The 27528-nt window shown below is 44.4% G+C and overlaps 3 protein-coding genes across 14 annotated transcripts in view; 2 read left to right on the top strand and 1 right to left on the bottom strand.

Annotated features, from left to right (window-relative positions):
* The window catches only part of LOC146340404 (carotenoid-cleaving dioxygenase, mitochondrial-like), a 105482-nt gene extending 102365 nt beyond the window's left edge, over nt 1–3117 (top strand). For all 8 annotated transcript variants that reach the window (XM_084803491.1, XM_084803490.1, XM_084803498.1 and 5 more), the window contains 3 exons: nt 1358–1540; nt 1662–1772; nt 2197–3117. In XM_084803491.1, the coding sequence (XP_084659617.1) occupies nt 1358–1540; nt 1662–1772; nt 2197–2310 (408 nt within the window). In that variant the 3' untranslated portion in view covers nt 2311–3117. The remainder of the gene's footprint in view (nt 1–1357; nt 1541–1661; nt 1773–2196) is intronic.
* Nucleotides 3118–3690: 573 nt separating this feature from the next.
* LOC146340403 (6-pyruvoyl tetrahydrobiopterin synthase-like) lies at nt 3691–10893 on the bottom strand. The gene is made up of 6 exons (XM_084807228.1): nt 10865–10893; nt 9175–9243; nt 7215–7288; nt 6364–6386; nt 5353–5410; nt 3691–3911 (listed from the first exon to the last, which is right to left on the bottom strand). The coding sequence occupies exons 1-6, from the start codon at nt 10891–10893 to the stop codon at nt 3691–3693; spliced, it is 474 nt and encodes a 157-aa protein (XP_084663354.1).
* Nucleotides 10894–11876: 983 nt separating this feature from the next.
* Nucleotides 11877–27528, top strand: part of BCO2 (beta-carotene oxygenase 2) — a 45693-nt gene continuing 30041 nt past the window's right edge. For 2 of the 5 annotated variants that reach the window (XM_084803481.1, XM_084803479.1), the window contains exons 1-4: nt 12661–12821; nt 22609–22813; nt 24475–24686; nt 25729–25844. In XM_084803481.1, coding sequence (XP_084659607.1) covers nt 12737–12821; nt 22609–22813; nt 24475–24686; nt 25729–25844 — 618 coding nt within the window. In that variant the 5' untranslated portion in view covers nt 12661–12736. Of the gene's footprint in view, nt 12351–12660; nt 12822–22608; nt 22814–24474; nt 24687–25728; nt 25845–27528 lie in introns of those variants that run through there. The other 3 variants (XM_084803482.1, XM_084803480.1, XM_084803483.1) reach the window with 3 other exon arrangements.

Below are 27528 nucleotides of genomic sequence, written 5' to 3'. Positions count from 1 at the left end.
GTTGTGTGCCCCAGCCCCCACATTTACTTTGGGTATGCTAGCCCTGCCCAGGTGTGCCTTTCACCCTGACCCAAGTCAAGGAGTGTTTCCTGTGCCTGTCTTTCTCAGCACAAACGTATGTGTGCCTACTCAGAAGTAGCTCCCTTTGTGGTCAATGAGGCTTGTTCCCAAAATAGGCATTCCCGAAGTTACTGAGATTCACATGAATCGAAATAACGCATTTAGGTACCTTAAAGCTATGTCAAAGTTGCGTGTCTTTGATGTTTGCTTCCTTGCTTTTTAGAAGTAATTAATTCATAGCTTTGCTTCTTTGCAGTATTGGGAGCTTCAGGAGAGGGAGAAGGCTGCATCTGTGTTTCTCTAATGTTTGCTTAGCTGTAAGGGGCAGGGGCAGGGAAGAAAGCCTTTCATGTTGGTTGATCAGCCCCTGCCAGTCTGATGACGTTCACTCCAACCCTCCCAACCCCTTTCCATTACATACAAAATAAACAGACTTGCATGCATTCTGTTGTGCATTCTTGATTCTGAGCTCAGAACCTGGACCATTTGGGGCTTTGGTACAACTTGTTTTAAGGCCCTTGTAAAAAAAGGAACCCGGGATGGCTATCATTGCCTTAGTGGACAGGAAGTGTGAATCTGAAAGCATGGACAAACTTCAAAGTTTGTGCATCACCTTTCCTCTGTCCCTTTACATGGCCTTGGGATAAGATGAACCATGAGGTTGGTGAGTTCAGTTCACCTGAAAACAGCCTACAGATAATGGGGAGAGGGACCATACCTCTGTAGCAGAGCACTGCCTTGCTTGCAGAAGGTCCCAGGTTTGTTCCTGGTATCTGCAAAAGAGCATTTTGCAAGTGACGGGAAAGTCCACTCTGCCTGAAACCCTGGACAGCCACTGCCAGTTGGAGTAGACCAAGGGTGGGCGGAAGATAGGTGGGGATCTACTGATAGATCTTTGGGTGATTTGCAATATATTGGCAAGGGTTTCTGACTTCCAGCTGTTTACCAGTAATCACAACATGATGATGTTTTCCACCTAAATTTGACTGCTGAAGAAAGTGGACTTTTTTGTGAAAGGACTGTGAGCTCAGTTCAGTTCTGGTACTGAAAACAAATCCACAGGCTTAGAACATGCTCAGAGGCACCCTGTTCCTTAATGCTACATGTATGGCTTTTGTGCTTGTTTCTAGTTGGTGGATCCTGCCTGAGGTTCTCCTATAAACCCCCCAAAGTAGATCCAACAAGCATAAAGTCTGCCCATCCCTGGTGTAGACAACACTGGGCTAGATGGACAAATAGTTTCATCTGGTGTAAGGCAACTTTCAGCATAGCTATAATGTGCTGATTCCTTTTCCAGATCTGGTGCACACATGAAAGTCTACATGACGAGAACCTCAAGGAAGCAGGCGGGCTAGAACTCCCCCAGATCAACTATGCTCATTGCAATGGGAAGAAATACCGTTTCTTCTATGGCTGTGGTTTTGGACACATAGTTGGAGACTCATTGATCAAGACTGATGTAAAAACCAAGGAGATGAAGGTGAACAGATGTGGGCTTCTCTGTGATGTAATCTGCGTTATTCCTGGGTTGGGGAGTGCAGAATCCAGCCCTAACAGCCACAATAAAGAGCCTGTTCTGTCCCCTTGTTTTTGCTGGCTAGATCTGGCAAGAGGATGGAATGTATCCTTCTGAACCAGTGTTTGTGCCAGAACCAAATTCTGCCGCAGAAGACAGTGGAGTCATTCTGTCCATAGTGCTCACACCCAAGCAGGTAATTTAGTCTCACTGCCTATGTAAATGGCCATTGTTCGGACATTAATTTTAGGGATGCTAAAATCCAGTTTTATCATGCACTCTAGCGAACAGTGGCATGCACAGGATAATATGTGGATAGATTAGGATACTTTGTTCTGCTTCAAATTGTTAGGACTTTCTGTAGCGGTGGTGCACAACTTGTGGCCCTCCAGATGTTGTTGGACCACAATTCCCATCATCCCTTATTATCAGCTATGTTGACTAGGGCTGATGGAAGTTGCAGTCTAGGGCCATAAGTTGCCCACTCTTGTTCTATAGCTTCCATATTCCCCTGTGTTACACTTTCCTAACAATTATGTAGAAGAGCACTGTAAGGGAGTGTTTTGGGTGGGAAAATACGACTACTTTAGTCTTGCTGTCTGACTTTGTTCTTGTTTCAGAATCAAGGCAGTTTCCTGCTCATTCTGGATGCTGAGAGTTTCACTGAATTGGGCCGGGCAGAAGTTCCTGTCCAAGTGCCCTATGGCTTCCATGGCATCTTTGTCCCGCATTAACTGAGAAACTGTTTGCTGGTAACCATAGACCAGAAAGGGAGCTTCATGATGCTTTGTGCCTAAAACTTCCCTTTTGTGACCTTGGGCAAGTCACTTAATCTTAACGTGTGTTGAACTCCACAGAGATGTTGTAAGGAAAAATATATGTGAGAGATAAGATAAATATTGCCCGTATATAAAGGTTGTTGTGTGTGTGATTTTAAAGGAGGTACTCAAAGATTATAAAGCTTAAATTTAACTTTTTTTGGCAATTTTAATCTTTTATCCTTTATTTTTGTATTAATTATCTGTACTATACGTCAATTATGTACATGTGATTAAAGCTCTTTGGGCATTTGCTGCATTTTTAGAAAACTTTACAGTAAAAACAAAGACACTTCAAAAAGCTCTGCACTTTTCGCAGGGAGACTGGCAAAAAAGAGAACACTCAGCACACCTTCACTACAACCTTTGCAGTGGATAGGTGCCATTTTATCACCCCGTGTATTTTTTTTAACCAGTCTTTTAATTAGTACTAAAATGCTTTTCCAAATATATATCACTTAAATGAAAGAGTGTTGTAATGCTAATTTTGTAAAACAAATGAAAAATAATTAATTTATAACCCTCCACTGTCTTTCCGAGCACTGCCATGCTAGCAGTGTGTATGCATGTTTTTCTTAATTAAACAGTTCTGATCCAAAATAAATGTTAAGCAGTTCTTGTTCTTGTTCTTTTCTTTTTTCTTTTTACATTTCACAAGCAATGATCAGGTAATCATGCTTAAATTAATAAGTGCTTTAGCACTCATTAAATCATTGATTTTTAAAAAAAAGATTGCTTGGATTTTTTTTTTTTTAATGGCTGCTCATATGAATTCGTCATAGTGGGAGGGATAAACAGAAACTGTGCAATGTGCCTGATAGCGTGGAGAGCCAACTGGAATTCTGCTTGTAGCTTACACTGGAAGAGCAATGATTAGTGGTGCTAGGAGCTGCTCATCTGGAAGCAGCACAGATGTGAAGCGCAACAGTGGGGTCCAAGGAGCTGCATACAAGTGGGTATGTTGGCAGGCGTAGCTTTTCCCTACGTGACAAGCTGCACTATTTTGATAATGCTTCCTTGCCTAGTTTCCTGCAGGCTATTTTTACTCATCCCAGGTGACCAGGTGCAGTTATTTACAAGATGCTGTAGCTGCTGCAGCAGATGGTATCAACTCCTGTCTGTTCAAGCAGGCTAGCTCCATTGGTCCCCCTCCCCTTTCTCCATCCCAAGTTCCTTTGTTAGTGCCTCTCCCTGTCTCAAAAAGCAAGAAGGCCAGAAAACAGTGAGTGCAACAGTGAATTTCCCCCACTTCCACAAAAGGTTACTCAAATGGAGCATTTGGCAGGGAGGATGCAGTCATGGCTGGTGGTGACAGATGTTTTTAGGACTGTTACAAAGCTTCCTTTGGTCAACTGCTGGGGACATAGGCACTGTGCATGCATCCATGAAAGCTGATGGAGCTGGTGCTTCTCCTTTATAGATGCTGCTGCTCTCATCTGTTTTGTAGAGTTGTATTTTATGAAGAGCTTTCACAGGCAAGTGCTTCTGGAGGTTTTCCCAGATGAACACAGCGAGACATTAGGCTTATCTGCGTCTTTCTCAGATGTGACTTAGAGGAATTCAAGAGAATGTGGTGGGTGGCAGAGGCAGAGAGGTATACTGAGTAGGGCGTGTCTGGTTTTGCAAAGTGAGAAGCAAAGTGGGTTTAACTGTGACAAAAACAAAGAAATCAGAATTCTGCACCCCACTGCAAGCCAAATCCTATGCTAAGAATAGTTTAATTCTTCAACCTGGATAAAACTATATAAATGTGCAAATATTTGCTTGGAGGGATGTGCGTTAACGGCTTTAACTCTTACTAAGGGGCACAGAGCTATGCAGAATATTGAAGACTTAGCCACAGCAGTGGAAGACATCTTTACTTCCCTTCCATGCTTTGGAGATTTCACCAAATAGTTTCAAGTCTATCTTGCAAAGGGATAGAAACTTGGTTTTTTTATTTTTTAAAAACCCAGGAGTCTTAGGATGTCAAAATTTGTGTTCAGTCCCAAATAATGCACACAGAATACACACAGAGCCCTGCATCTTATAAGAGTTTTGCTGTGTCAGGGGCTGTGCACACTCCTTGGAATTTTTTTAGCAATGTATTTTGAGTGATCTGCTTTGATTTCAGAGCTTTCCTCTTTACTTGTGGCATTTTTGTTGTTGTTGTTCAGTCGTTCAGTCGTGTCCGACTCTTCGTGACCCCATGGACCATAGCACGCCAGGCCTTCCTGTCCTGCGCTTTCTCCCGGAGCGTGCTCAAGTTCATACTTGTGGCATAACAGGATGTTTATTATCATTTTAGTTTCTCTTATACATATCAGAGTTAACGTACAAAATTTGCTGCTACTGGATGCGGTGACACCCACTAGTTTAGATGGCTTTAAAACGGAATTAGACGAACTCATGAAGAAGAGATCTATCAATGGCTACTAGTCATGATGGCTTTATGCTACCTCCAGGAGGCATTATTTCTCTGAATACCAACACTGGGGAAGAACAGTGGGAGAGGGCTATTGCCCTCATGTGGGTTTCCCATTTGGGCATCTGGTTGGCCACTGTGGGAAACCAGATGCTGGACAAAATAAGCCTTTGGTCTGATCTAGAAGGGCACTTATGTTCTTATTGTATACTAATTTCTCCTGCCCATCCCATCTCCCCAGGTGGGAAAAACACTGTAATGCTGTCTGAAACTGCAGAGATTTAAGTTTGCATTTCAAACTTATCAGATGTTGGTTTGTAGGCCCGTGCAGAGCCTTTATAGTTGGCCACCTGCTCTCACAATTAATGCTGAATTCTGTGATTCTGTGAATTCTATTCCAGTTTCTATTATACAACAGTCATTCATTCACATTTTAGCAGAAAAGGCTGGGAAGTGCAGAGAAGAAATGGGCTAGAGGGCACCCTCCCATGTGTGTTTACATTTTTATGCCAGAAGATCCCCATGCATGAGCCCCACAGGTCTAGTGCCTTTACCTTCAATGTATGCTTTCAAATCCATCAGGTCTACCAGCACCCCAGAAATGGGATTAATCTGGAAAGAAGATGAGTGGGCATCTCAGCAATCTATGGACAGATGATTTGGGAAAGTAGAAATTTCACTCGGGATTCTGGGTGGCTGCTGGAGATTTCTACAGCCATCGGGGAGAAACAGATGGGGGCTGGCAAGCATTATGGTCCAATGGACTGGGCAAGGCCCAGAGGTTAAGGGAGTCCCGCTGCATGAGGACAAGTGGCCTCTGCAGTTAATTCAAGGGCCTTCTGCATGGCACTCTTAACTAGCAGTGCTGGCTCCAGGTTTTGGAGGGCTCTTGAGCAAGACACCCTCCATGGGCCCCCTCCCTCAGTGAGTCCACCTTTTCACTGCCAGTGTCACCAGCTGCTATTCCTCCTAATCTTCTCTCTCCTATCATTGCTACCAATTGCTTCCTGAGCAGGCAGAGCCAGTGAACAAGTAGGCTGTGGCATCTCTTGCTCCTCCTTACCACCACCATTGCCTGAGCCAGAGTGAGTTGCAGGTGAGGAGGATAAGGACCCACATCTGCTAAGGACCCACATCCCGACAGGGGCCCACTGAAAAGAGCCTCCTGGGCTTGCTCCCCCTCTTCATCCTTGTAACCTGCTTGTTCACCTGCCTCTCATTCCAGCCCAGACAATGGTGGTGGTGAGGAGGAGGAGCAGGAGATGCTTCTGTCTGTCTGTCTGTCTGTCTGTCAAGCAAGGATAATGGGAAAGAAGATGAGGAGCAATAGCGGCTGGTGCCCATGGCAGGGAGAAGGTAGGCTCACTGAGGGAAGGGCCCATTGAGGGTGCCTGGCCCAAGAGCCCTCCAGAACAGACACTGGAGCTGACACTGGCAATTTGCAATACTTTTGCATTTTTGCATACCGGTGCTCCTAAACAGGATAGACAAATGCCTCTATGCCTGTCCCACTCACACCCAGCTACCCACCAGCCCTTCCCCATCCCACCCATTGCCTCACTTACTTCTCCATGGACAGTCACCACAACTAGAAGGAAGAAGGAGAGGAAGAAAAGAACAAGACACACAAGATCAGTGAGGTCTACAGATCATCTCAGCTTGCTTGTTCTTATCTGCAGATATTGGAATGGGACAGGGTTGCAGTCTCAAGTTAAACCTGTAAAAATGTGAACGTGCACAAGAGTTGTACAGCGAAAATTGAGGTGATGCTGCAGAAGCGTGTTTGCTAACTAACACAGCATCTGCATGGACAACGGATGCAATGGTGGCTGGAACAACAGACAGGTTTCAACAGATACCTACCTAACTTGGGATTTCCCCCATATTGCTGATTTCTATTTTAAGGTTTCCACTTTGCACCATGCCCGTTGATACTGATCTGAAGCGCCTACTGCTCTTCAAGCCTAGCTTTGCTCACCATTCCTGAGTTCATGGAAACATGCTGTTATTCCAGTCTAAGTCTGCACTGGCCCATTCTTCCCCCGATTCACCTCCAGAGAGGTATTCCAAAGCCACTTTTCAGTTTTGATGTCTCCTGTTGTTTGATTCAGGGGTCCCCCACTGATCTCCGAACCCCAGTTTATGTGACTCTATCCCTGGTCATCTAAGGGCCTGGTGATCTCCACGGAGGCTTGCTGGGTTTTCAGCCCACCACTTCTTTCTGTCATCTGTGCAGACCAAGACCTGCAGTTGCTCCACTGCTCCCCTCTGTGTCTGCACTGCAGATGGAGAGGATTACAAGGCTGCTAGTGGTTAGAAAAACAGACAGAGAAAATTCAGGCACCCATTCGCAATTCCTTTTCGACCTAGGTGGTACTGAAGTAAGCAGAGAACGTGAAGTCGTCCAGTTCCTCACCTTTATAAATGTGCCCATGCCTCTGACTGCTTTGCCCAAAAAGCTTCTTGTTCTCTGCATCACTCAACAATTTGCTGGAAAGAAAAGTTATGCAGGATTGATAGTGAACACAGGATGAGAGTCAGCTCTGCTAACCAACCTGTTAGTCCTAACTTTTTCTTGGTTAACTTGCTGCAGCAAATGAAAACAGAATTCTGTTGCCTGGAGGGGTCCCAGCCAGAAGTGCAGAAAAGCAGGTGTTTCATCACTTGGCACTGGCACCTCCCAGCATGACAGCTGTACACTACGGGCCTTGGAAGAGCCTGCCATCCACCCAAGGGGCCTTCAGCTCCTCTGCCAGGGCCCTCTGTGAGAAACACTTGCTGTGAATTTGGAAGCAGCTGCTTCTTAATACCCAGGAGAGAAACTTCCAGTCCCCACTGGAGCCAAGCAGACTCTTCTTGCTTCTGAGAGCTGGTTTAGAACCAATGGGTGGAAATTACAGGGAAACAGATTTTGGTTTAACATGAGGAGAAACTTCCTGACAGCGGGAGCTGTTCAGCAGTGGAACAGATTGCCTCAGGAGGTGATGGTTCTCCTTTGCTGGAGGTATTAAAGCAGAGGTTGGAGGGGCCATCTGTCAGGGATGCTGTAGCTGCATCCTGCAGTGCAGAGCCTGCATTGAGCAAGGGGTTGGACTAGATGATCTCTGAGGCACCTTCCAATTCCATGATTCTTCCTCTGATCTTGTCTCCCAAATCCTACTATTTCTTCAAGGAGTTCAAGATGCTGAGGACTAGCACCCAGTCCCTCTAGGTGGAGCCACAATTAAGATGGGGCAATTTCTATTGCAGCCATTGGCCAGAAACAGACTTCTCTTAATAGCCAGGTCTTCCCACTGTCTATACTTTCCACCAGCAGCTTCAGTGGGTGGCTTACTTTCAAGTGGTATCATGGAGAGCCAGCTTGTTTTGCGCATGGCAAAAATGTTCTCAAGTGAGAACTGGGCAAGCACAGGTGGCTTATGGGTTGCTTTCCTAACGGCCAATCAAAGGCTGTGCCGATGGACCCGAGCCCTTCCATCACTATACACATACCATACACTCACTTCACAGAAGGAGATGCACATATCCCCATACCCCAGCAAAACAGCAGACACAGGGTGAGATTTTGTGCATATATTCTTGTCATTAGTTTCACAGGCAATTTGATGGTGGAGGAAAGAGGCAAGTGCAGGACATCTTTAAGAGAAGGAAACATCCTTGACAACAATGAAAACAGCATAAAGAGCTTACTGTCTCTTCCCCGTGCCATGTTGCCCTTGTCTCTTTCATTCCTCCTTCTCTCCATTTGTTTTCCTTCCTTCTATTGCTTGTCTCCCCGCCAGTGCCATCTAGAGTGTACACTCCTTGAGGCAAAGATCTTTCTTCTTTGCTTATCTTACTCTGTAGAGTGCCATGATTGTTGATGGTGCAGCATAACAACAAAAACAACAATCAAGCAAACAAACATTCCAACAAGCACCTCAGCTAAGGCTATTTTTCCTGTTGCCTCTGCAGTCCTGGCGGGAGTAGTATTTCCAATTTCTAGATGCTGGCATCAAATAGTAAGCCTCCAATTTTTAATTTTCAAAATGCCTCAGCTTTTCAGCCACTCCGTTCTAATTCTCCAGCCAACAGCTATGGGTCCCAGATATATCCCTCCAACTGCCAGAAACTGCTAAAGGTGAAAGAGCCAGCGTGGTGTAGTGGATAGTGTCAGACTAGGACTGGCTAGGCTCAGGTTCAAATCCCCACTCAGCTATGTAGCTCCCTGGGTAACCGTGGATCAGCCACCAATCCTCAGCCAAACCTACCTCATAGGTTTGTTGTGAGGATAAACGGGGGAGAGGACCACTTGTGCCACCTTGAGCTGCTGAGAGGAAAGGCAGGATAAACCTCAGTAAAATAAGCAAATAAATAAGGATCAGGAAGCAAGTTACCAGGCCAGCCTGTGGGAAGCACTAAATGTATCTATCGTGGAGAAGGCAGCTGTCCTCAGAGGGGAGGTTCTCAGAGGGCATAGGTTCTGGAGCCCCCGGGGTCTGCATTACTAGAGCCAAACTGAGCCATCGTTGGTGGGCAGGGAGAGAGAGAGAGATGTTCTTAAGCATAGTGGTGGAGGCTTCAAAATATAAATAAACACCAGCTGCCCACCAAGTGATCAAGCCAAGAAAAATTGTGTATGGTCTGAAAGGCAAGACCACAGGATGGAGACAGGAACCAATCAATTCACCGAGAGGGACCATAGCTCAGTGGTAAACCACATGCTTTGCATGCTAAAGGTCACGGGTAGGGAATGTGTGGTCCTCCAGATGTTGCTGGACTGCCGCTCCCATGAGCCTTAGCCAGCATAGCCAACAGTGAGGGATGGTGGGAGTTGTGGTCCAGCAACATTTGCTAAAAGTTCCATCACTGGCATCTCTAGTTAAAGGGATCTCAGGTAAAAGCAGGGCTGGGAAAGACCTTCCTCTTTGCAAGCAGAATATGAGCCAGCAGTGTGATGTGCCTGCTAAAAAGGCTAATGCAATCTTAGGGCTCCAGATCAGGAGAAGTAGTAGTTTTCCTCTCTGATGCTCAGACTGTAACTGGAGTACTGAGTCCAGTTCTCGGTGTCATATTCTAAGGAGGACATTGACTGCCTGGAGCTGAACCAGGATGCTGAAGGGTCTGGAAACCAAGTCCTGTGAAGAACACTTGACAGAGCTGGGTCTATGTTTAGTCTAGAGAGGAAAAAAAAGATTAAGGGAAGACATGATGGCTGTTCTCAAATACCTGAAGAGCTGTCTCACAGAAGATGAAGCAGGCTTTTTTCCTGCTGGTCTAGAGGGCAGGTCTAGAAGCAATGGCTGGAAATTGCAAAGAAGCTGATTTCAGCTAAACGTTAGGAGAAGCTTCCTAATGGTAAGAGCTCTGACATGGGAAGAGACTATCTCAGGAGGTGGTGGGCTCCTTAGATGGAGTTATTTAAACAGAGGCTGGATGGCCATCTGTCAGAGGGGCTGTAATTGTAAGAGCCTTTCATTTCATTTCATTTCATTTCTTTCTTTATTTCATTTCTGTACTACCCAATAGCTGAAGCTCTCTGGGCGGTTCACAAAAATTAAAACCAAAAAACACAGAATGAAACAATATAAAATATAAAAGCATGAAAATCACAATATAACAATACAACCAGAATAAAACCTAGCAGCAATGCAGGGATTTAAAATACAGATTTAAAACACCAAAGCTAAAAGACTAGGAAGTTAAAATGCTAAAATGCCTGGGAGAATAAAAAGATCTTCACCTGGCACTGGAAGGAATACAACATAGGCACCAGGCAAACCTCTCTAGGCAGCTCATTCCACAGCCAGGGTGCCGCAACAGAAAAGTCCCTCTTCCTGGTAGCCACCTGCCTCACTTCCTTTGGCAGGGGCTCACGGAGAAGGGCTGCTGAGGATGATCTTAGGGTCCAGGCTGGCACATATGGGAGGAGGTGATGCTTCAGATAATCTGGCCCCAAGCCATTTAGGGCTTTGAATGTTAATACCAGCACTTTGAATCAGAACAGCCACTGCCTCACCTGGGCTTGATGAGAAAGAGAGGTAGAGCTGGGTGTCATCCACATATTGATGGCACCTCAGCCCACACCTCTGGATAACTTCTCCCAGTGGGTTCATGTCAACGTTGAACAGCATGGGGGATAAAACAGAGCCCTGTGGAACCCCATGGCATAATTTAGGGATGTGTGAACTCACCCGTGTCTGGATTCTCTGGACGCCCACCCAACCCCTGACCTGCTCACCGGTCCCTGGACTGTGCTCAAGCCCCTCCCATGCTCCCATCCCAAAAGAGTAGTTTGAACACTCTTTGGCATTGCCCTTCTTTGGAACTGGAATGTAAACTGACCTTTTCCAGTCTTGTGGCCACTGGATGTTTTTTTTAAAATTAAGGCGTTATCCTTGCAGTATCGGGGCTTCTCCATGATGTTTTTTTTTTTCTAATTCAGGCATGATCTTTGAAGATTCGAAGTTGTGAAGCTTCACAACTTCAAATCTTCGAAGATCATGCCTCAATTAGGAAAAAAAACATTGCGGAGAAGCCCCGATTCTGCAAGGATAATGCCTTAATTTAAAAAAAAACACATCCAGAGCGGGGGATAGGAGGGGGTAAAACTTAGTCTCATTTGAAGGGATAGAACAACCCCCTGCTCAGTGCAGGAAGCCTGATTCCCAGGCAGTCGCCCATCCAACTACTGACTGGGGCCGACCCTACTTAGCTTCCGAGATCAGACAAGTGTCAAGGGCTCCTTGAAGGCCTCTCTCAGTCTAATCCAGTAGCCAAGTCCAGACGCAGACAAAGGGATTCTTTTCAAAGCTTTATTCCTCTTTTACAACGTAACAACTCTACTGTTAGCAACTAGATGTGAGCAGCAGAGTACCTATGTCCTAAGTTGGAACAGTTGGTCCCCGTTTGAAAGAGAATCACTGGCAGACCCTGAACTTATGGGCTAGGGAGAGTCCCTCCCCTTTTCCCTTGGATCCTCTGGGCGCAACCGTTGTTTGCACGCCAACCGGGCACTATGCCTCCTTTCCGCGCCCTCCATTTGGCACCGCTCCCTGCGTCGGCGTCACGCATCCAGCAAATCTGCTTCCCGCACTCTGTCACTCCCAGGACTACTATCTAAGCTAGGAATGCTGGTGGGAGGAATCTCTGTCAGCTGTTGGCCCTGGGAAAGATGAGCGCGCTCCTCTCCCAGGAGCAGCTCCTCTTCCTCAGAATCAGAACTACTCTGGGATTCTATGGGCTCAGTGTCCACCCTGACAACAAGCGCGTGCAGGAAAACAGCAGGAAAACAGCACAGTGCTCCAGTGTGAACCAAGCTTGCGCATTCGATGAAGCGCTGCAACGGGGAAAATGGGTGAGTGTGAATAATCACGTTTTAATGCGAGAGCGTTTAACCCGATGGGACACCGAATTCATTGCGATGGCGGGCACAATGTAGATCGGCCCCTGGTGTCTGGACTGGACTACTTGCCCAGTTAAAAAAATAAACGGAAGCTTAACTGGAAAATAAAACTTACTTCCTTCCTAATTGCCACAGGATGTACATTTGAATATTTTGAGACAGCTCACAGTAAGTATGATTTGTTTATTTGAAATAATTAACTGATCGCAAATCTCATTAGGAGATTCTGAGATACACCACTCTAAAATAATTCTAAATGTGCTATTCTTTTTCTTGCTAAAGGAGAGTGATTCTTGGCATTAACTTGCCCTTAGTGCAAAGAGGGAACACAGTAGCCTGATACTGCATAAGAAACGTATCGCCAGCTTTGTGCAGCCTCATCCCTGTTCCCACTGCAGAAAAGGCTGAGCCAGGCTTTTATTCTGAAATGATGTGTTCAGCCAGCCTGCTCTATATTCCCATCAGTGCTAGATTCCTTGTGCCATCTTTGGTATAGACAGCTTACGCAGTTTACTTGGGATCTGTTGCCTTTATTTGAGTTCCATACCACACGGATGCTTTCCCTTATCTTTTCGTTCATCAGCCTCCTGTTTAAGAATGTGGCTCATTTCCTTTGGTCTGTGCTCCAGTACATCCCAGGTAAGATTTCCATTTTCTCCAAGCCTACTGCTAGGGACTGTTTTTAAGCAGTTTTAAACTGTTGGATGGACTGGATGTAGAGATCTCTCTGGGGTGATGCAAAAGATCCAGTTATTCTTCAGAAGGCATGTACTGATTATATCTGTTTCTCTAATTTAGAGAATGCAGATTTGGGACTGGGATCTCATCTGTAAACAGCTGCCAACAGCGATCTCTGCAGCCAGGCCGCTATCTGGATAGTTTTATAAGGATGGGGCTGTTCAAAAAATGGAACAGCCAACTAAACCTTTTACCTCCTCTCCACATCACAGAAATCTGGAAATATAAGGACAAACTCCCTAAGGGATGATCAGCTCAAGGCATATGTAGTGAATTTCTCATTGGAATAATGGGGGCTGAACTCAGAGGTTTCTTAAGTTGCCTTATTATCCAGGGGCTATGCTGACAGCACTGGGGACAGATTCCTCAATCAAATCTGTCCTTTTGTTGATGAGTTCTGACATGAAAATGCTGCCTTCTGTCAGATTTTCATCAGGATGGAGAGAGAAAGCAATGACGGAATTATCCATAGATAGTGAATTCAGCTTGGTGCTATTATGTAAGTGTTTACTGATACTATCGTTGCAAGCTTAGTAAGGACAAATGCCTGCCTTGAGCAATATATCTTTTACTCTGTGTATTGTTTTGCCTTATGTCTACTTCGATATCAGTGTAATGCTTTTTTGGAACAAGAACTGGGCAATATTATTTCCATGGGAGAAAAGGAACATTTAGCCACAACAGTAATCTAAAAACTGATTCTCAACCAAATTATTTTTGTTCTCTAGTTTTCACCCTTTTGGGGAAAACTTGTTTCAACTTTGTGTATGTTTGGATCACCAAAACAAACAAAAAGAGCACACACACACACACGCACACACACACTGCTGGAAAGCCATAACTATCATATCTAACAAATCTTAGATACAAAAGGATTTCTGGGAGTGTTGAAACTTTTCTCTTATAAAATGCCCCTCCTCCAAACTGCAATCATGAAAACATTCTCAGTTTTTATACCATGCTATCCCTAGTGCATCATCTAAAATAAATCTCCAGCTTTGCGCATATAAGGACTACCAGGTTTTCCTTACTTCTGCTCTCTCTCTTACAAAGTGTGTTCCAATTAATGCTAGAGATAAATCTGGCCTTTATATTTTCAAAATCATTGCTTCTTTATCATAGTATGCTTTGGAGCAACTCGAAATCTTTTGCACTGGGCACAAACCAAATCTCTCTGCAAATTGCTTCCTAATTATTCTTCTACCATGCCCTTTATCAAAAACATATGTTTCTCTTCACTACCATCTCTGTTTCTTGTTGAACTTTCAGGCCAAGGAAGAGTTATGTAAAACTAGCTCACTTCTTTGTAATATTTTGCTGAGCCTAATAAAGGTATTATACTACTCTTGCTTTTTGGATTTATTCCCAATTTAAGCTACATAACAAAAAGGATACTTTAGAAATCTGAGGACTGGATTAATGTGGCAAGCATATTACTGGCTTATTACTTATATGTGTAAGCCACTCTGGGATCCTTTTCAGATGAAGAGCAGGGTTAAAAAGCTTTAAATAAATAATACATATAACCCTCTTCAGAATAGCTAGCTTTCAATATATATGCACCTTTCATGGTTCTGAGTTACAAAGATCACAGCATTTCTGCTAGTTGCATTCTTTGATTATGGCCCTCAAAAGATTTCAAATTAATCCAGAGAGAGGAAGAAAACCAACAAAATCAAGAATAATTATTTCATAGTTATTATGTAATTTGCTTAATCCCACTCATCCGTGCGGCATACCCAAAGTAAAGATTTTGGGTTTGATCCAAATATTGTAAAGCTTAGAGTAGATCCACTAAAATCAATGGGACCGACAATTAACTCAACAACTAATTTAAGTACCATTGATTTCAGTGGGTCTACTTTGAGCATGACTAAGTCTGAATCCAACCCATTATTTAAAATCTGTGACAGAAGGATGCCCAGTTTAAATGCAAAGTTGCAAATCTGAAATATATTGTTCTGAAATCCCTTTAAGTATCTTATATGGCTTATTAGATTATATTGGCAGCTTCCTTCCCATCCTTTGTTATTCATGGTATCAATTTTTTTCTCCAGAGCTTAGCTGCTGAAGGAGTAATTGCTTTAACCCTGCAGGTGGATTCTTGATTCTTAAAGATAGAAGAAGGGATTTCACCATCAGTCTCTGTTGGAAGGATGTGTGCTTGGCGACTGAACTCGCCTAGGTTGCACTCAACAAAATAATTATTCCTAAGAATTATGTTTAAGATCAATAGGGAATTGGATTGTCCCATTCTGCCTAATCAGTGGATCACCACTTTGGAGTCTATACCTGTCATGTCTATGGTTCTTAGCCTGCATTTTATTCAGCAAAAAGTTTGTTTCGTGTTTATTTGTCACCGTAATGTCTCTTTAATAAGGGTTTGTCTAATTCAGCTAATTGCTGATGGTGCTATGCAGCTAATGCTTCTTTTAAACATGTTTTGGCAAAGTCCAGTAGTTGCTTCTTTTTGGGAGGAGGTTATTATATGGATAAATTTGGTACTGGAACAGTCTTTAATATTCACTGATGTACACACTTAAAAAAAATTATCTACCTGTTTCATGGAAATTAACAAATGGTCAGTGTAAATGGATTCTCCATGTCCTCTTAACAGCTAAATTACTGATATTACAACATTGGAAGGATAAATGCTCATCTCTTATAAAGTAATGGATTGAGGACCTTATAATGCTATCAACATTTGAATGGGTGGCATATAGATGCCACATTCAAATGGATACTAATTTGGATACCGCTTTTGTTGAAACGTATGTATAATTGCTAGGAAGTTCTTTTTCACACATATATACATTTCATATGTATTTATTGCTATGGATATACACAAATGTATGTATGTATGTATGTAGAAAAATGCTTAAGATGAGTGTGCCAGTCAGTATTTTAGATGGTGCTTGATAGTTGATACAAATTAGGTAACATTATCTATTTTAGTTAATTGAGCTAGGCTGGTGTGTAGGTGTGTGTTCTTTGTTCAATGAGCTTCACAGAACTTTTTTTTTCAGGCAGATTCTGAAAAACAGAGAGCCAATTTAGCCCTCATCTCAGTTCATGGCCCTGAAGGCACACTTTTATTTTCCCCCATAAAAGTTGATTCCTGTGGGATGAATTAGTGCTAGACCTGTGCACAACACCATGGTGAAGACGAAACTTACCCCCATGCCATTGACAATGGCAGTGGCCTCCATTGAGAGAGACTTTGTGGAGCATACAATATGATTCTGTGTTCCCCTTGGCCATGACTCAATACTTAGGGTGGTTCCAGATGAGGCATTTATTGTGCAATTGCTTTGCCAGTTTCATGGAATTTTGAATGGGGTCCATGTGACATTGTCTTCCACTCATAACTCTCCCATGTTTTCCCACCACTTCTTCCATCTTTTTTTCTTACCTTATTCATAAGGAGAGTGGAATAGCTGTATAATGTCCTTTGATTAATAGCACTAGGAGCCCTCCGTTTGGAAGCACCCTTTGTTGCGGGGAAAATGCACTACTTTCCTCAGCTATTGCATCTGATCTTCTAAGGTTGTCAACCCGGAAATAATTTCTGTTTCTTTGACAACTCCTCAGTAGGATAAGAACACATAGCTGTCAGGAGCCCTCTAGCTGCTTCTTACAGTGCCCTCCAATAGCCAACTCAAGACGCAGACGAAAAGGAATCTTTTCAAGGCTTTATTCCTTTACAACTTAATGACTCTTTCAGATGCTAATTACCAGCGACTAGCAAGGAACTGCACTGGGGAAAGAATAGCTGAGTGGCCTAAGCTCCAGGTAGGCAGTTGGTCCCTGTTTGAAGGAGAATCACTTGAAGACCCTGAACTTATGGGCTAGGGAGAGTTCCTCCCCCTTTCCCTTGGGTCCACGGGACGTGACCGTTGCTTGCACGCCAAATGGGTGCTACGCCTCCTTTCCGCGCTCTCCATCGCTTGTTGCTCCCTGCGTCTGCGTCCAGCATCTAGCAAGCCCTTTTCCCGCACTCTCTCACTGCCAGGGTCACTATCTATCTCAGGAATGCTGGCAGGAGGAATCTCTGCCAGCTGCTGTGCCTGTGAGGGATGAGCTGGCTCCTCTCCCACGGATTGCTGTTCCTCTTCAGAATCAGAACTGCTCTGGGGTTCTATCGGCTCAGTTTCCACCCTGACAATAGCTGCATCTTGCCAGATCCTGGCTCTCTTCGCACCTGGCATTTTATCCCACTACAAACTGGTCTTTTTGATTCCAGATCCTTTCCAGGATTTAGATTGGCCCTGTATACAGGCATCTCTCATAGCATTTCCCTCCACAATATACCTTTTCATGGCTGCATGGAAAAATCAGGACAGAAGGCCGATCCCTTGTTCCTGTAACATGATTGATGGCTCCACCTGTCCCTCCACTCCTCCCAGCAGGAGGGAAGTCGGAAGCCCTTCTAGTGGCTTTAAAGGTGGAGGGAACCCTCCTTCCAGATAAATTTCCTTGGGTCCTCATGGTGCTTCCACAGGAGGCTTCCCATTTACTGGCTTTCCCCCCCTCCCCCCATGCTGTTGTTCTTCCCCCTTATTCTGGCTACCCAATGACACTGCAAGGTGGGCTAGGAGAAGAGATAGTGGCTGGCTGGCTTCCCAATCGTACGAATGTTTTCACAGGGATGAGTGCAAGTCCATTCAATGTCTCTATGAAAAAAGCCCATTAAACTGGTGAGCAAAAGGGAGAAGAAGCAGTCAGTGAAGTCAGTGGGAGGGGAAGTTCCAAGTAAATGCATTGGAGGGGATGGGAGACCTTAAGACTGCTACTCTAAGTAGACTTACAATGCACCCCTATGCATGCCTACTCAGAAGCAAGATTTCAATGGCACTTACTCCCAGGAAAGGAAAGCCTTACAGCCAATGAGTTTACTCAGAAGTAAGCATGGCTGTGTTCAGGGGGATCTCGGAGAAGCATTTGGGATGGTTAACCACTTTACAGTTTAAGCATATGTAGTGGAATGGGAGAGAGGCAGAAACGGTCACTGGAAGTGTGGTCCGTGACCTGCCCCACCCTCCCACCAATTTGTTGTCATGACAATGTTATTCAACACCGCCCATCAACACCCCTAACACATGCCCACACAAAGTGGGACAAAGCGCTAAAGGGGTAATACACAGGGGGGAAATGGGGATTTCAATCGCAAGCACAGAAAATGCTGGGTTTTCCCCATTCTCAGATAACATGAGAAGAGGGAGGAGAAGTTGTGAAATAGCAGCAGGAGAGCAGCGGCATCGTTTAAAGCTTCTGCGAAAATCAGTGATTAAAGAAGAACGATCCTGCTAAAAAACCATTGTGTAAAGGTGCCCCCCCGTCTCTCTCTCTCACACACACACACACTGATGATGGAGCTAGATTTTGAATGCGATTTTCTGATGGAAACTCTGTCAGTGGTGATGGGGCGGATTCCCCTGTGCAAGCTTGGAACTCAGTTTGAAAAACCGAACTATTCCCGCCACTTCACCCCCTGCAACACATCCCCACCCCCAGGCTTGAAAATAGCTTGGTTTATTCCTTTATTCCAAGTCTAATGCTGAGCCAAAGTGGACCTCATTGTGCCCCAATGTTCTCATTAGGAACTCAATGGAGACCAATTCCTCCCCCAGCCGCACAGGGAGTCTCCAACCCCCTGCCCTCCTCCACCCACCGCCTACATGCCGCTCTGGCAGTGCAGCAGCGGAATGGAAGAAAGAAGGGAGGTTTTTTCTCTCTCCCTCCACTTTCAGACACCTAACACATGCTATGGATGTGTGCACTGTGCCTACTTGTCAGTGGAATAGGGTTTCTTGCTTTTACATATAGATTTAGTGCTTGACTTTAAAAGTTGTGTAACATGTAAAATCAACAGGAGAGATTTTTCCAGTTTGGGAAAAGCTCCATGCATTGGGCTGCTACAACTCTATTCATAAAAAGAAGGTGACAATTACAGTAAACTTCTGCAAAGAAACAAGAATTCATGTTGTAGGGGGTGAGGGCGCTTTTGAAAACAAGAAAGCAAAATCAGGAAGTTAATCTAATTTCACACATAATGTTGGACCAACTCCAGTGAAATATGTCAAACCTAAAAAACTCTGGTCCCAATCTGGAGAAATTTTAAAGTTCCACTTTAAAGTTCCACAAATCAATGGGACACATACTCTGGACCGGGCCTGTTAAGTTTAATTTCCATAGCTATCTTTGCCAGGCCTGTTAAAGCTGCATCCTCTCATCCCATCATGCTAGTACCAAAAGCAGCTCTGGATTCCGGGCATTAGACCAGATTTTAGCAGAACCTAATTGTACTTGCAGAGGAGAGGCAGATGAAGAGATAATTGCTTTAACTCTTTAGCTGCTCAATGATATTAGTGATATGTGTATGTGTCAAAGAGAGAGAGAGACTATATTTGTGTGTATATAATTTCTAGGCCATCCATCAGTATAACCTTTCAGGCTGGTGTACAATCAATAATAACTGATCTAATTGTTATTATTAATAAATAATACTAATAAATAATTGTTATTGTTTTAATTAAGGAGGAAAAAACATATTTACCAACTCTTAAGAGCTTCAGGCACAAGAGGCCATTTTCTTACTTGTACAGATGAGGAAAGGCAAACTGGGTTAGGAGGAGGACATGCTTTTCTTTTGTATTTCTGTCTTTATGAAAGGACAGCATTCTGTATTTCTCTGCCTCCCCCAACTCCCCTTCGCCCCACCATCATGTTCAGTGATGTGTGAATATCCCAGAGTTCTCTTCAGCTTCCACTCTCAAAAGCCATCATGCTCTCAATGACGTAAAATGATATTGCTTATGAGAAACTTTGATAACTGAAAGCACTGGGGAGGGACCCTACCCTAGCTCTGTGGGAGAGCACCTACTTTGCATGCAGAAGGTTCCTGTTTTGATCCCCAGCATCTCCAGGTAGGGCTAGGAAAGAATCCTACCTGAAACCCTGGAGACCCGCTGCCTGTCAGTGTCAAACTCACTATAAGGCTGCTTCTTATGATCCCATGTTCCTAATGGCAGGAGTCAGTCAGCTCTTCTACCTATAGAACTCATCATTAGGATGTCCCTGGACTGGACCCCTAGGATGGGGGAAAGAGAGTTAATGGCATTAAACTGATGCCTTGTGATGTTTTCATATGACTTCCCCTGAAGCAATTGGACTCAGCTTGGCTGTCCTATGTCTAGTAATCACCCACTGAAAGTTACCTTCTTTCCTTGATGGCTAAGGCAAAGGACACGGAACATGTTTAAGATGATAGCATAGGAGAGTGGGTGTAGAAACTGTGGTAAGATGAACAAGAAATTGAACAGACCTGCTTTGAGTAAGTTCTGATTTGGAGCCCTGTATTTAAAAAGGGGAGTGTAGCAAGACCTTCCATTTCTTGCTCTGTGTGGGTGTAGGTTCAATGTCCATGGCTTACTTCTTTCCTAGATCCATCTAACCTTCCTGCTGGTAAAAAATGAAACCGAGAATGTTGTGGTTTGAAAGAACAAGTTAAAAATTAAACTTTAATTACATGGCATAGCATGTTTCAACGAACCTTGAGTTCCATGTGGTAAAATTCTTGTTTCAAGTTTGTATTAATTCCTTACCTACTCTAACCTTTCTAGTAATAAGACATCAAAACCATAAATATACCTCCCTCCGCCTTCCAGGAGAATCTAACCACCCCCAAAGCTGGAGCTCAATGCCCTAAACCTACCCCTCAGAAAGCCCATCCCTGTCTCCCCATCTAAAGAAAACCAAGTCCCACGTATTCCCTCTCTCCCCCAACTGAAAAAGCAACAGCCGATCAGGAGACACCATTTAAGTCTGAGCATTCTAACTCCCCCCTCCCCGCTACTTACCATAGTCATTAGGAGAAAGAATATGTCAGAACACATCAATCAAGCAAACAAACAGTAAAATATAGCATTAAACAACAAAACAAAAAGACTATTCTCTCCTCACGAGGAGGAGGGTGGTGGCAGCGTCCTAATAAAGTGGTTGCTTAGGTTATAGTTGATGTGTTCCTTTCACACACACTTACTCTGGTATTACCTCAAGGAAGAGGTTGAGAGATTAAAGAGGTACTGAAATTCTGGAGCTAGAATCAGTACTTGGTATTATAAAAATATTTATGAGGAGTGGTGATGTTATAATAATCACAGGTGGGGGAAGGGTGATACGGCACAAGGAGCAATTGGGGGAAAAAACAGAGGACAGAAAACTCTTGAATGTATGAGGAAAAGTTGAAAGAAGAGGATAAGTTCCTGTCAGAGCACAGGTGGGAAACCTCTGGCCCACGAGCCAAATGTGGCCCACAAAACCTCCAGTGAGGTCCTCCCCCCCCCCAAAGCCCTTGTCACTCAGAGGAGGTGGGAGAACAGCTCCCAACTCAGCCATAGCCTTGAGGAGCACTCCTCAAGCTGGTGGCTCAGTCGCTTTGCTCTCCCCCCACCAGATGCTTCACCAAGGCCTTGCCAAAAGCAGCTCAGTGAGAGTGTGTTTGTGTGAATGGGCTATGTGTGTGTATGGGTTGTGGGGGGAGACGCATGCGAGCAGTGGCTCAGCCCACTTTGGGTAGTGCCCCAGTGTGGGACCAATTTGGTCCTTGGGCCATGAAAGGTTCTCAACTCCTGCCTTAGAGTAAAAGGAGAAGCTAGTTAAGGAAGAATAAATCAAGGAGAGAATTAGGGAAGAAAGAGAGCATGGTTAAGCCTGCCATAAAACAACATTACCTCAGGACATAGAGTGGACAAAAGACATCACTGAAGAATTAAAGCTTTAATGACAAAGTTAATGGCTGGCAAGGTAGCGTGGGGGTACTACAAATGCACTTATCAGAATCAAGAATCTTGAAATTAATTATATGATGAGAGATGTAAATTAACAATGATGATGGAGATTTCCTCCTTGGAATGAAGTGTATTTTCATCTTCTTAACATGGGTGCAAATTGTAATTTATGTGCGTGATGAATTAATTCAGATGTTCTGTTTGCCACAAGGACAGTGCGGTCTGGGATGGAAGATTGGAACAGACCACTCTTGCCCAGAGTAGAGCTGTGAATTCAATCTTTACAATGCAGCCAGAAGTAGAAAAAAATGCCTTTTGGTATACTCATGCTGAGAGTCGCGCAGGAAAGAGGACGGTGGCTGATTAACCACCAGCTTATTAACTTACTGCACATGAGTCACAATGCCTATCAGAGCCATTTTCTCTGGAAACCGGAAAAACTCCCTATAAGGAAGTTTTTCTCCCTTGTTTACTTGTTTGTATAAATACCAAAGTCACCTATTGTTCTGGGTTCAGTCCCGAGGGGCCATGTTGGTCACTCCTGACTGCACCACACCTTGGTGTCTTAAGCAATAAACATCTGCTCGAACCTAAAACATTCTGAAGCGTCGTTCTTCAAGAGAAAAAGTTTTTCTCCAACAAGCCCAATGTGGAGGCCAGATGTCCAGTTTTTTACCGGGCCCATTCATTTATCGCTTCCCCCCGTTTCTATTGTTTTTGACATACAATAATCCATTCCCTCTTGTACAAATCCATTCTTCAGAATGGTCTCCCACAGTTGTAACTGTGTCGAATTGACTTCATAAATTGAACTGTCCTGTTGATAACACTTGGGGAGCACACAGGACCAAGGACACTGTTGCCTTCCTGTTTGCTGACCTCTTGCTTTCTCTCCACAGTTATACAGAGGCTCATGTTGAACCAGAAACAGCAACAAGTCACCTTCAGCCACCGGAAGGGCTTGGAATGCATCTTGCCACTTATCTCCAGTGTGGAAGAAACACCTCAGGTTATCCCAACAAAGGTGGAAGGGCGTGTCCCCAGATGGCTGAAAGGCAAACTGCTGAGGAATGGGCCAGGGAAGTTTGAGTTTGGAAAAGATAAGTAAGGCCTGTTTGGATTGTTGTTGTTGTATGCTCTTCTGATCATTAATTAATTCTAAAACTTAGATCGGGATGGTCAACTTGTGGCCCTCCAGATGTTTTGGCCTACAACTCCCACAGCCCTTCACCATTGGCAGTGCTGGCTAGGTCTAATGGGAGTTGTAGCCCAAAACATCTGGAGGACCACAAGTTGCTCAGCCCTGCCCTTCTATACAAGTCTATTAATCTGTTACATCTACTTTCAGTTTCGCTGCAGGATTGCAATTCAAGCACTACACGAGGGGTTCCTTTCCTGCTTTTTCACTGCATAATTTCTAGGTGGCACTGTGGTATAGCAGAATAGTACAAATACACAAGCGGAAACAGTGTTTCCTTTCGCCATTTGCCCTGCTCTTAAAACAACTAGCTGAAAGTGCTGTGAAACTGGAGGGTCACTACACTGTCTAAAGAACCTGTAAACAGCCATGAGCAGGGAACGACAAGTGCACAATAAGTGCCTCATGTAGAAAAGCTCAGCGACTGCAGCTCTTTATGGGTCAGGCCCATAGAAGCCATTCAGAAAAGTTATAAGCCACACATAAATATGCTCTCCTATATGTATGGAGTCAGTTGTGTCCTAGAAAGAAAAGAACCATATTCTGAGAAGCACCCTTGCCTGGCCAGCTGGAGACCATGCCACAGAATATTGCTACAGGGGACCTGTGAAGTGTCAGTTGACAAGGCTGGCCTACAGGGCATTCTGGCAACCAAATTAGTGACAGTAACAACACACATGGCTTGTCCTTAGGGGAGGAGTGAGGAAACTTAGGCCTGGGGGCCAAATCCAGCCCTTCTGGGGTCCCAGTCTGCCCTCTGAGGTTCCCTAGATGACCATATCCCTTCCTCTGGCCCCACCCCATTTCCCCCAACTGCTGACTGTTTCGTGGTTTCCCAGGTTTTGTGCAGTTTTTTCCCCATTCTAAAAAAGTCAGAATGCCTCTCCTAAGGCTTAGTTACTGGCAGTAAGCACTGTAAGCTAAAAAGGGGGTGGCATTTTTGGCCCTACCCCTTTTGCCTTTGGCAGCACCCACCACTGGAATGCAGCCCCCAAGAGCTTCTCCAAAATTGAATTTGGTCCTTTGGCTGAAAGATGTTCCCATTCCTGTCTTAGGGCTTAAAAAATGCATTTGCTCCTCTCTCTCTCTCTCTCTCTCCCTCTCCCCCCCCCTCTCTCTCCACACACACCCACATGATATCTCTAGCTGGAGGGGATTAGAAGGAAGTCGTCAGTGTCCTGGAGACAAATAATTTAGTAATAAGAAATTATTGCATCCCTCCTTTAGAAGTTTTCTTTTTGAATTGAGATGAATGAGATTTGTATGCACAAGTTTGGGATATATATTTCCCCTCTTTTTTTGCCTGGAAAGAGAACAGATAGGTGTGTCCTCATCAGAGCCCTTTTTTGAAAGCAGCATACTCCTAATATTGCTGTTACTTTCATGTGTAATTTTATATGGGCATCACTCCATGTACACTTTTCATCATCTGTGATGAGCTGAGTGGGTGTGCTTGGATGCTTAAAAGTTGGCAGGAGTTGAGCCTGGGAAAGAGAAAGCAGGAGTGGAGATAACACACCATGTCCCTTTCTTCTCCTTTGATTGGGTTTCTCTTCTCCCATGGAAGGTTTAACCACTGGTTTGATGGCATGGCCCTGCTGCACCAGTTTGAGATCGAGGATGGGGTTGTGAAATACAGCAGCAAGTTCCTACAAAGTGATTCCTATATGGCTAACAGCAAGAACAACCGGATCATGATTTCTGAGTTTGGGACCTTGGCCATGCCGGACCCTTGCAAGACCATTTTTGAGCGTTTCATGTCAAGGTTTGAAATGCCAGGTAAGTGTGTTTCTTAGATCAGCTCCACCCACTTCATGCATTTGATGTTGGTGTTTTTCTTAGGGAAATGCTGAAGGAAATTGTACAGGGAGGTGGAGATGGGAGGGGGTAGGTAGGTTTCAGTACAAAGCTGCCCTGACTTGGGCCATATATTCATTGCCTGCCCTTGAGCTCCATCCTTGGTAATTTTCAAACAAAAAAAAATCCTTAATACATTTCTGCCTCTTGATTTGCAGAAATAAGAAACAAAAACTGTTCATAACAAAGGCAAACATGATTAAATGTTGGGAGTGCAAGAGGGAAAGGGGCTATAACTGGCTATCATCTTAATCACATGCTCTACCAAAGAGCACTGTGGATCATCTCATGATGCTCTGGGATCTTCTGGAGGAGGCCCTTCTCGCTGCACCACCAGCATCCAAGGCACATTTGGTGGGGATTTAGGAGAAGGCCTTCTCAGTGACTGCTGAGGGAGGCCCATTCAGCACTGTCTCTGATGACTTTCCACTGTCAGGGAAATATCTTTTTATTTTAACAGGGACTTTAGCCTGACAGGTTGATGGATCTGAAGTGTGTGTGTGTGTGTGTGTGCATGGTAATACATTGGATTAAGGCAAACAAACTGTGACTATCCAGACATTTATTATTTATTATCATTCGACATGATGGAGGTACTGTTGGTTGGTTGCTCATCCACTCAAGTGAATGATATTCAGACTGTTCTAGATGGAGTCACGCTCCCCCTAATGCAGGGGTGGCCAGCTTGGGCCCTTCAGGTGTTTCCTGTCAGTCCTAGCCAGCATAGCCAGTGGTGAGGGATGATGGGAGTTGTAGGCCAAAACATATGGAGGGCCACAAGTTTCTCACACTGTCCTAAAGGATCAGGTTTGCAGTCTGGGGTACTTATTGGAGATAACATCAGGGATTCCTTTCCCATGGAAGGGGGCAGGGCCTGGTTTATATGTATCTATACCACTCTAGTGAGCCTGGGGTTTTTGTACTACATCCACAAACCAAGCCAATCTGGGGATTTTTGTTGTAGAATCAACAGACAACTGCAATGGGAACTATGTGATCTACAAAGGTGACTATTATGTTAGCACAGAAACCAACTTAATGCACAAGGTGGATCTGGAAACTCTTGAAACAAAGGAGAAGGTAAAGGAACACAGAAAGCCACCATATATCAGGTTGGACTATTTGTCAATCTCATTCAATATTGTCTGCTGATTTGTGGTGTGGTGGTAAACTTTGAAGTGCAGGAGCTCCCAACCCTCATAGTCATGCCACCAAGGAGAATCTAAAAATGCAGGTAGCTGTGTTTATCCATATTTACGTATATATGTCTCTCTCTCTCTCTCTCTCTCTCTCTCTTTCTCTGTGTATGCATGGGATAGCTCACAACAATATATTGTTGCTAGGAAAATCAATTTATTTATTTATTTATTTATTCTTTCATTTCATTCCATTCCATTTCATTTCTATACTGCCCAATAGCTGAAGCTCTCAGCTAATGTGAGGATTACAGCTAAGTTCAAAGGGAACAGGGACATCTGAAGGGTGATGGTGGTAGTGGCAAATGACATCCAACATCCCTGCTAATCAAAAAGTCCTGGTGCTTTGAACCTGCAAGCCCTGGCTCCAGTACACCACTGCTACTGATTGGCAGCAACTCTCCAGGCAGTCCAAGCATACCCACCTGATCCTTCGGAGATGCCAGAGATTGAGCCTGGGACCTTCTGTATGCAAAGCATGTTCTCTGCCACTGAGCTGTGTTCCCTCCAGGTTCAGAAAGGGCATCTCTCTGTACACAAGTTGCTAGGGAACATGAGCAGAAGGTGCTATTGCACTCATGTTCTGCTTGTGTGCTTCTGACAGACCTCTGGTTAGTCTCTGTGCAAAACAGGATGCTGGACTAGATTGAGCTTTTGATCTTATCTAGCAGGGCTCTTAAGATCTTAGAAGACAAAGCAACAGTTGGGACAGGGTGGTTAGGGTGCCAGACGGTGGAAGCATTTCTCAGGTGGGATTGAAGGTTGAAAGGTGTTAGTTTACTTTTAGTATAAAATAAGACATAGTGATGAGGAAACCATCTTGGGTGAGGCATGCAGTTTGAGTGAGGCTTGGCCTGGTCTATACATATGTAGTAGAATGAAGTGGGAATAATGTGGTAGAGCCCTGAGGAGGTAGAACAGAGTCTGCCATTTCAGACTGTAGATGGGAGGATCACATTTTGTAATGTTTCCTATGTAAATAACTCACTAAAAGTAGAAAACTAGAGAACAGGTAGAACACTTCTACCTGCTGGGCTAGTTTTCTATTTGCAAGATATATATATATATACACACACACACACACACACACACACACACAGAGGAGCATTCAGAAATGAGATTCCCTTTCCTGAATTATAAAGAGGTACAGCCCTTTCTTTCCCCTTCATGGATCACTGCCTTGTTGTGGCGAAGGGGCTTGCGTAACTCAGTGAAGCCATAAGCTATGCCATGCAGGGCCACCCAAGACGGACAGGTCATGGCGGAGAGTTCTGACAAAATGTGGTCCACTGGAGAAGGAAATGGCAACCCACTCCAGTATTCTTGCCAAGAAAACCCCATGGAACGTATCACAAGGCTAAAAGATATGACGCCGGAAGATGAGCCCCTCAGGTCGGAAGGTGTCCAATATGCTACTGGGGAAGAACAGAGGGTATTTCCAAGTAGCGCCAGAAAGAGTGAAGCGGCTGGGCCAAAGCCGAAAGGACACTCAGCTGTGGATGTGTCTGGTGGTGAAAAGAAAATCCGATGCTGTAAAGAACAATATTGTTTAGGAACCTGGAATGTCA

The sequence above is a fragment of the Heloderma suspectum genome, chromosome 6 (assembly GCF_057233095.1).
Source record: "Heloderma suspectum isolate Gila_16-S chromosome 6, 16-S_ref, whole genome shotgun sequence".
In the NCBI taxonomy this organism is placed as follows: domain Eukaryota; kingdom Metazoa; phylum Chordata; class Lepidosauria; order Squamata; family Helodermatidae; genus Heloderma; species Heloderma suspectum.
The sequence above is the reverse complement of the archived record's forward strand: the minus strand, read 5'-3'. Positions and strand labels throughout refer to the sequence as shown.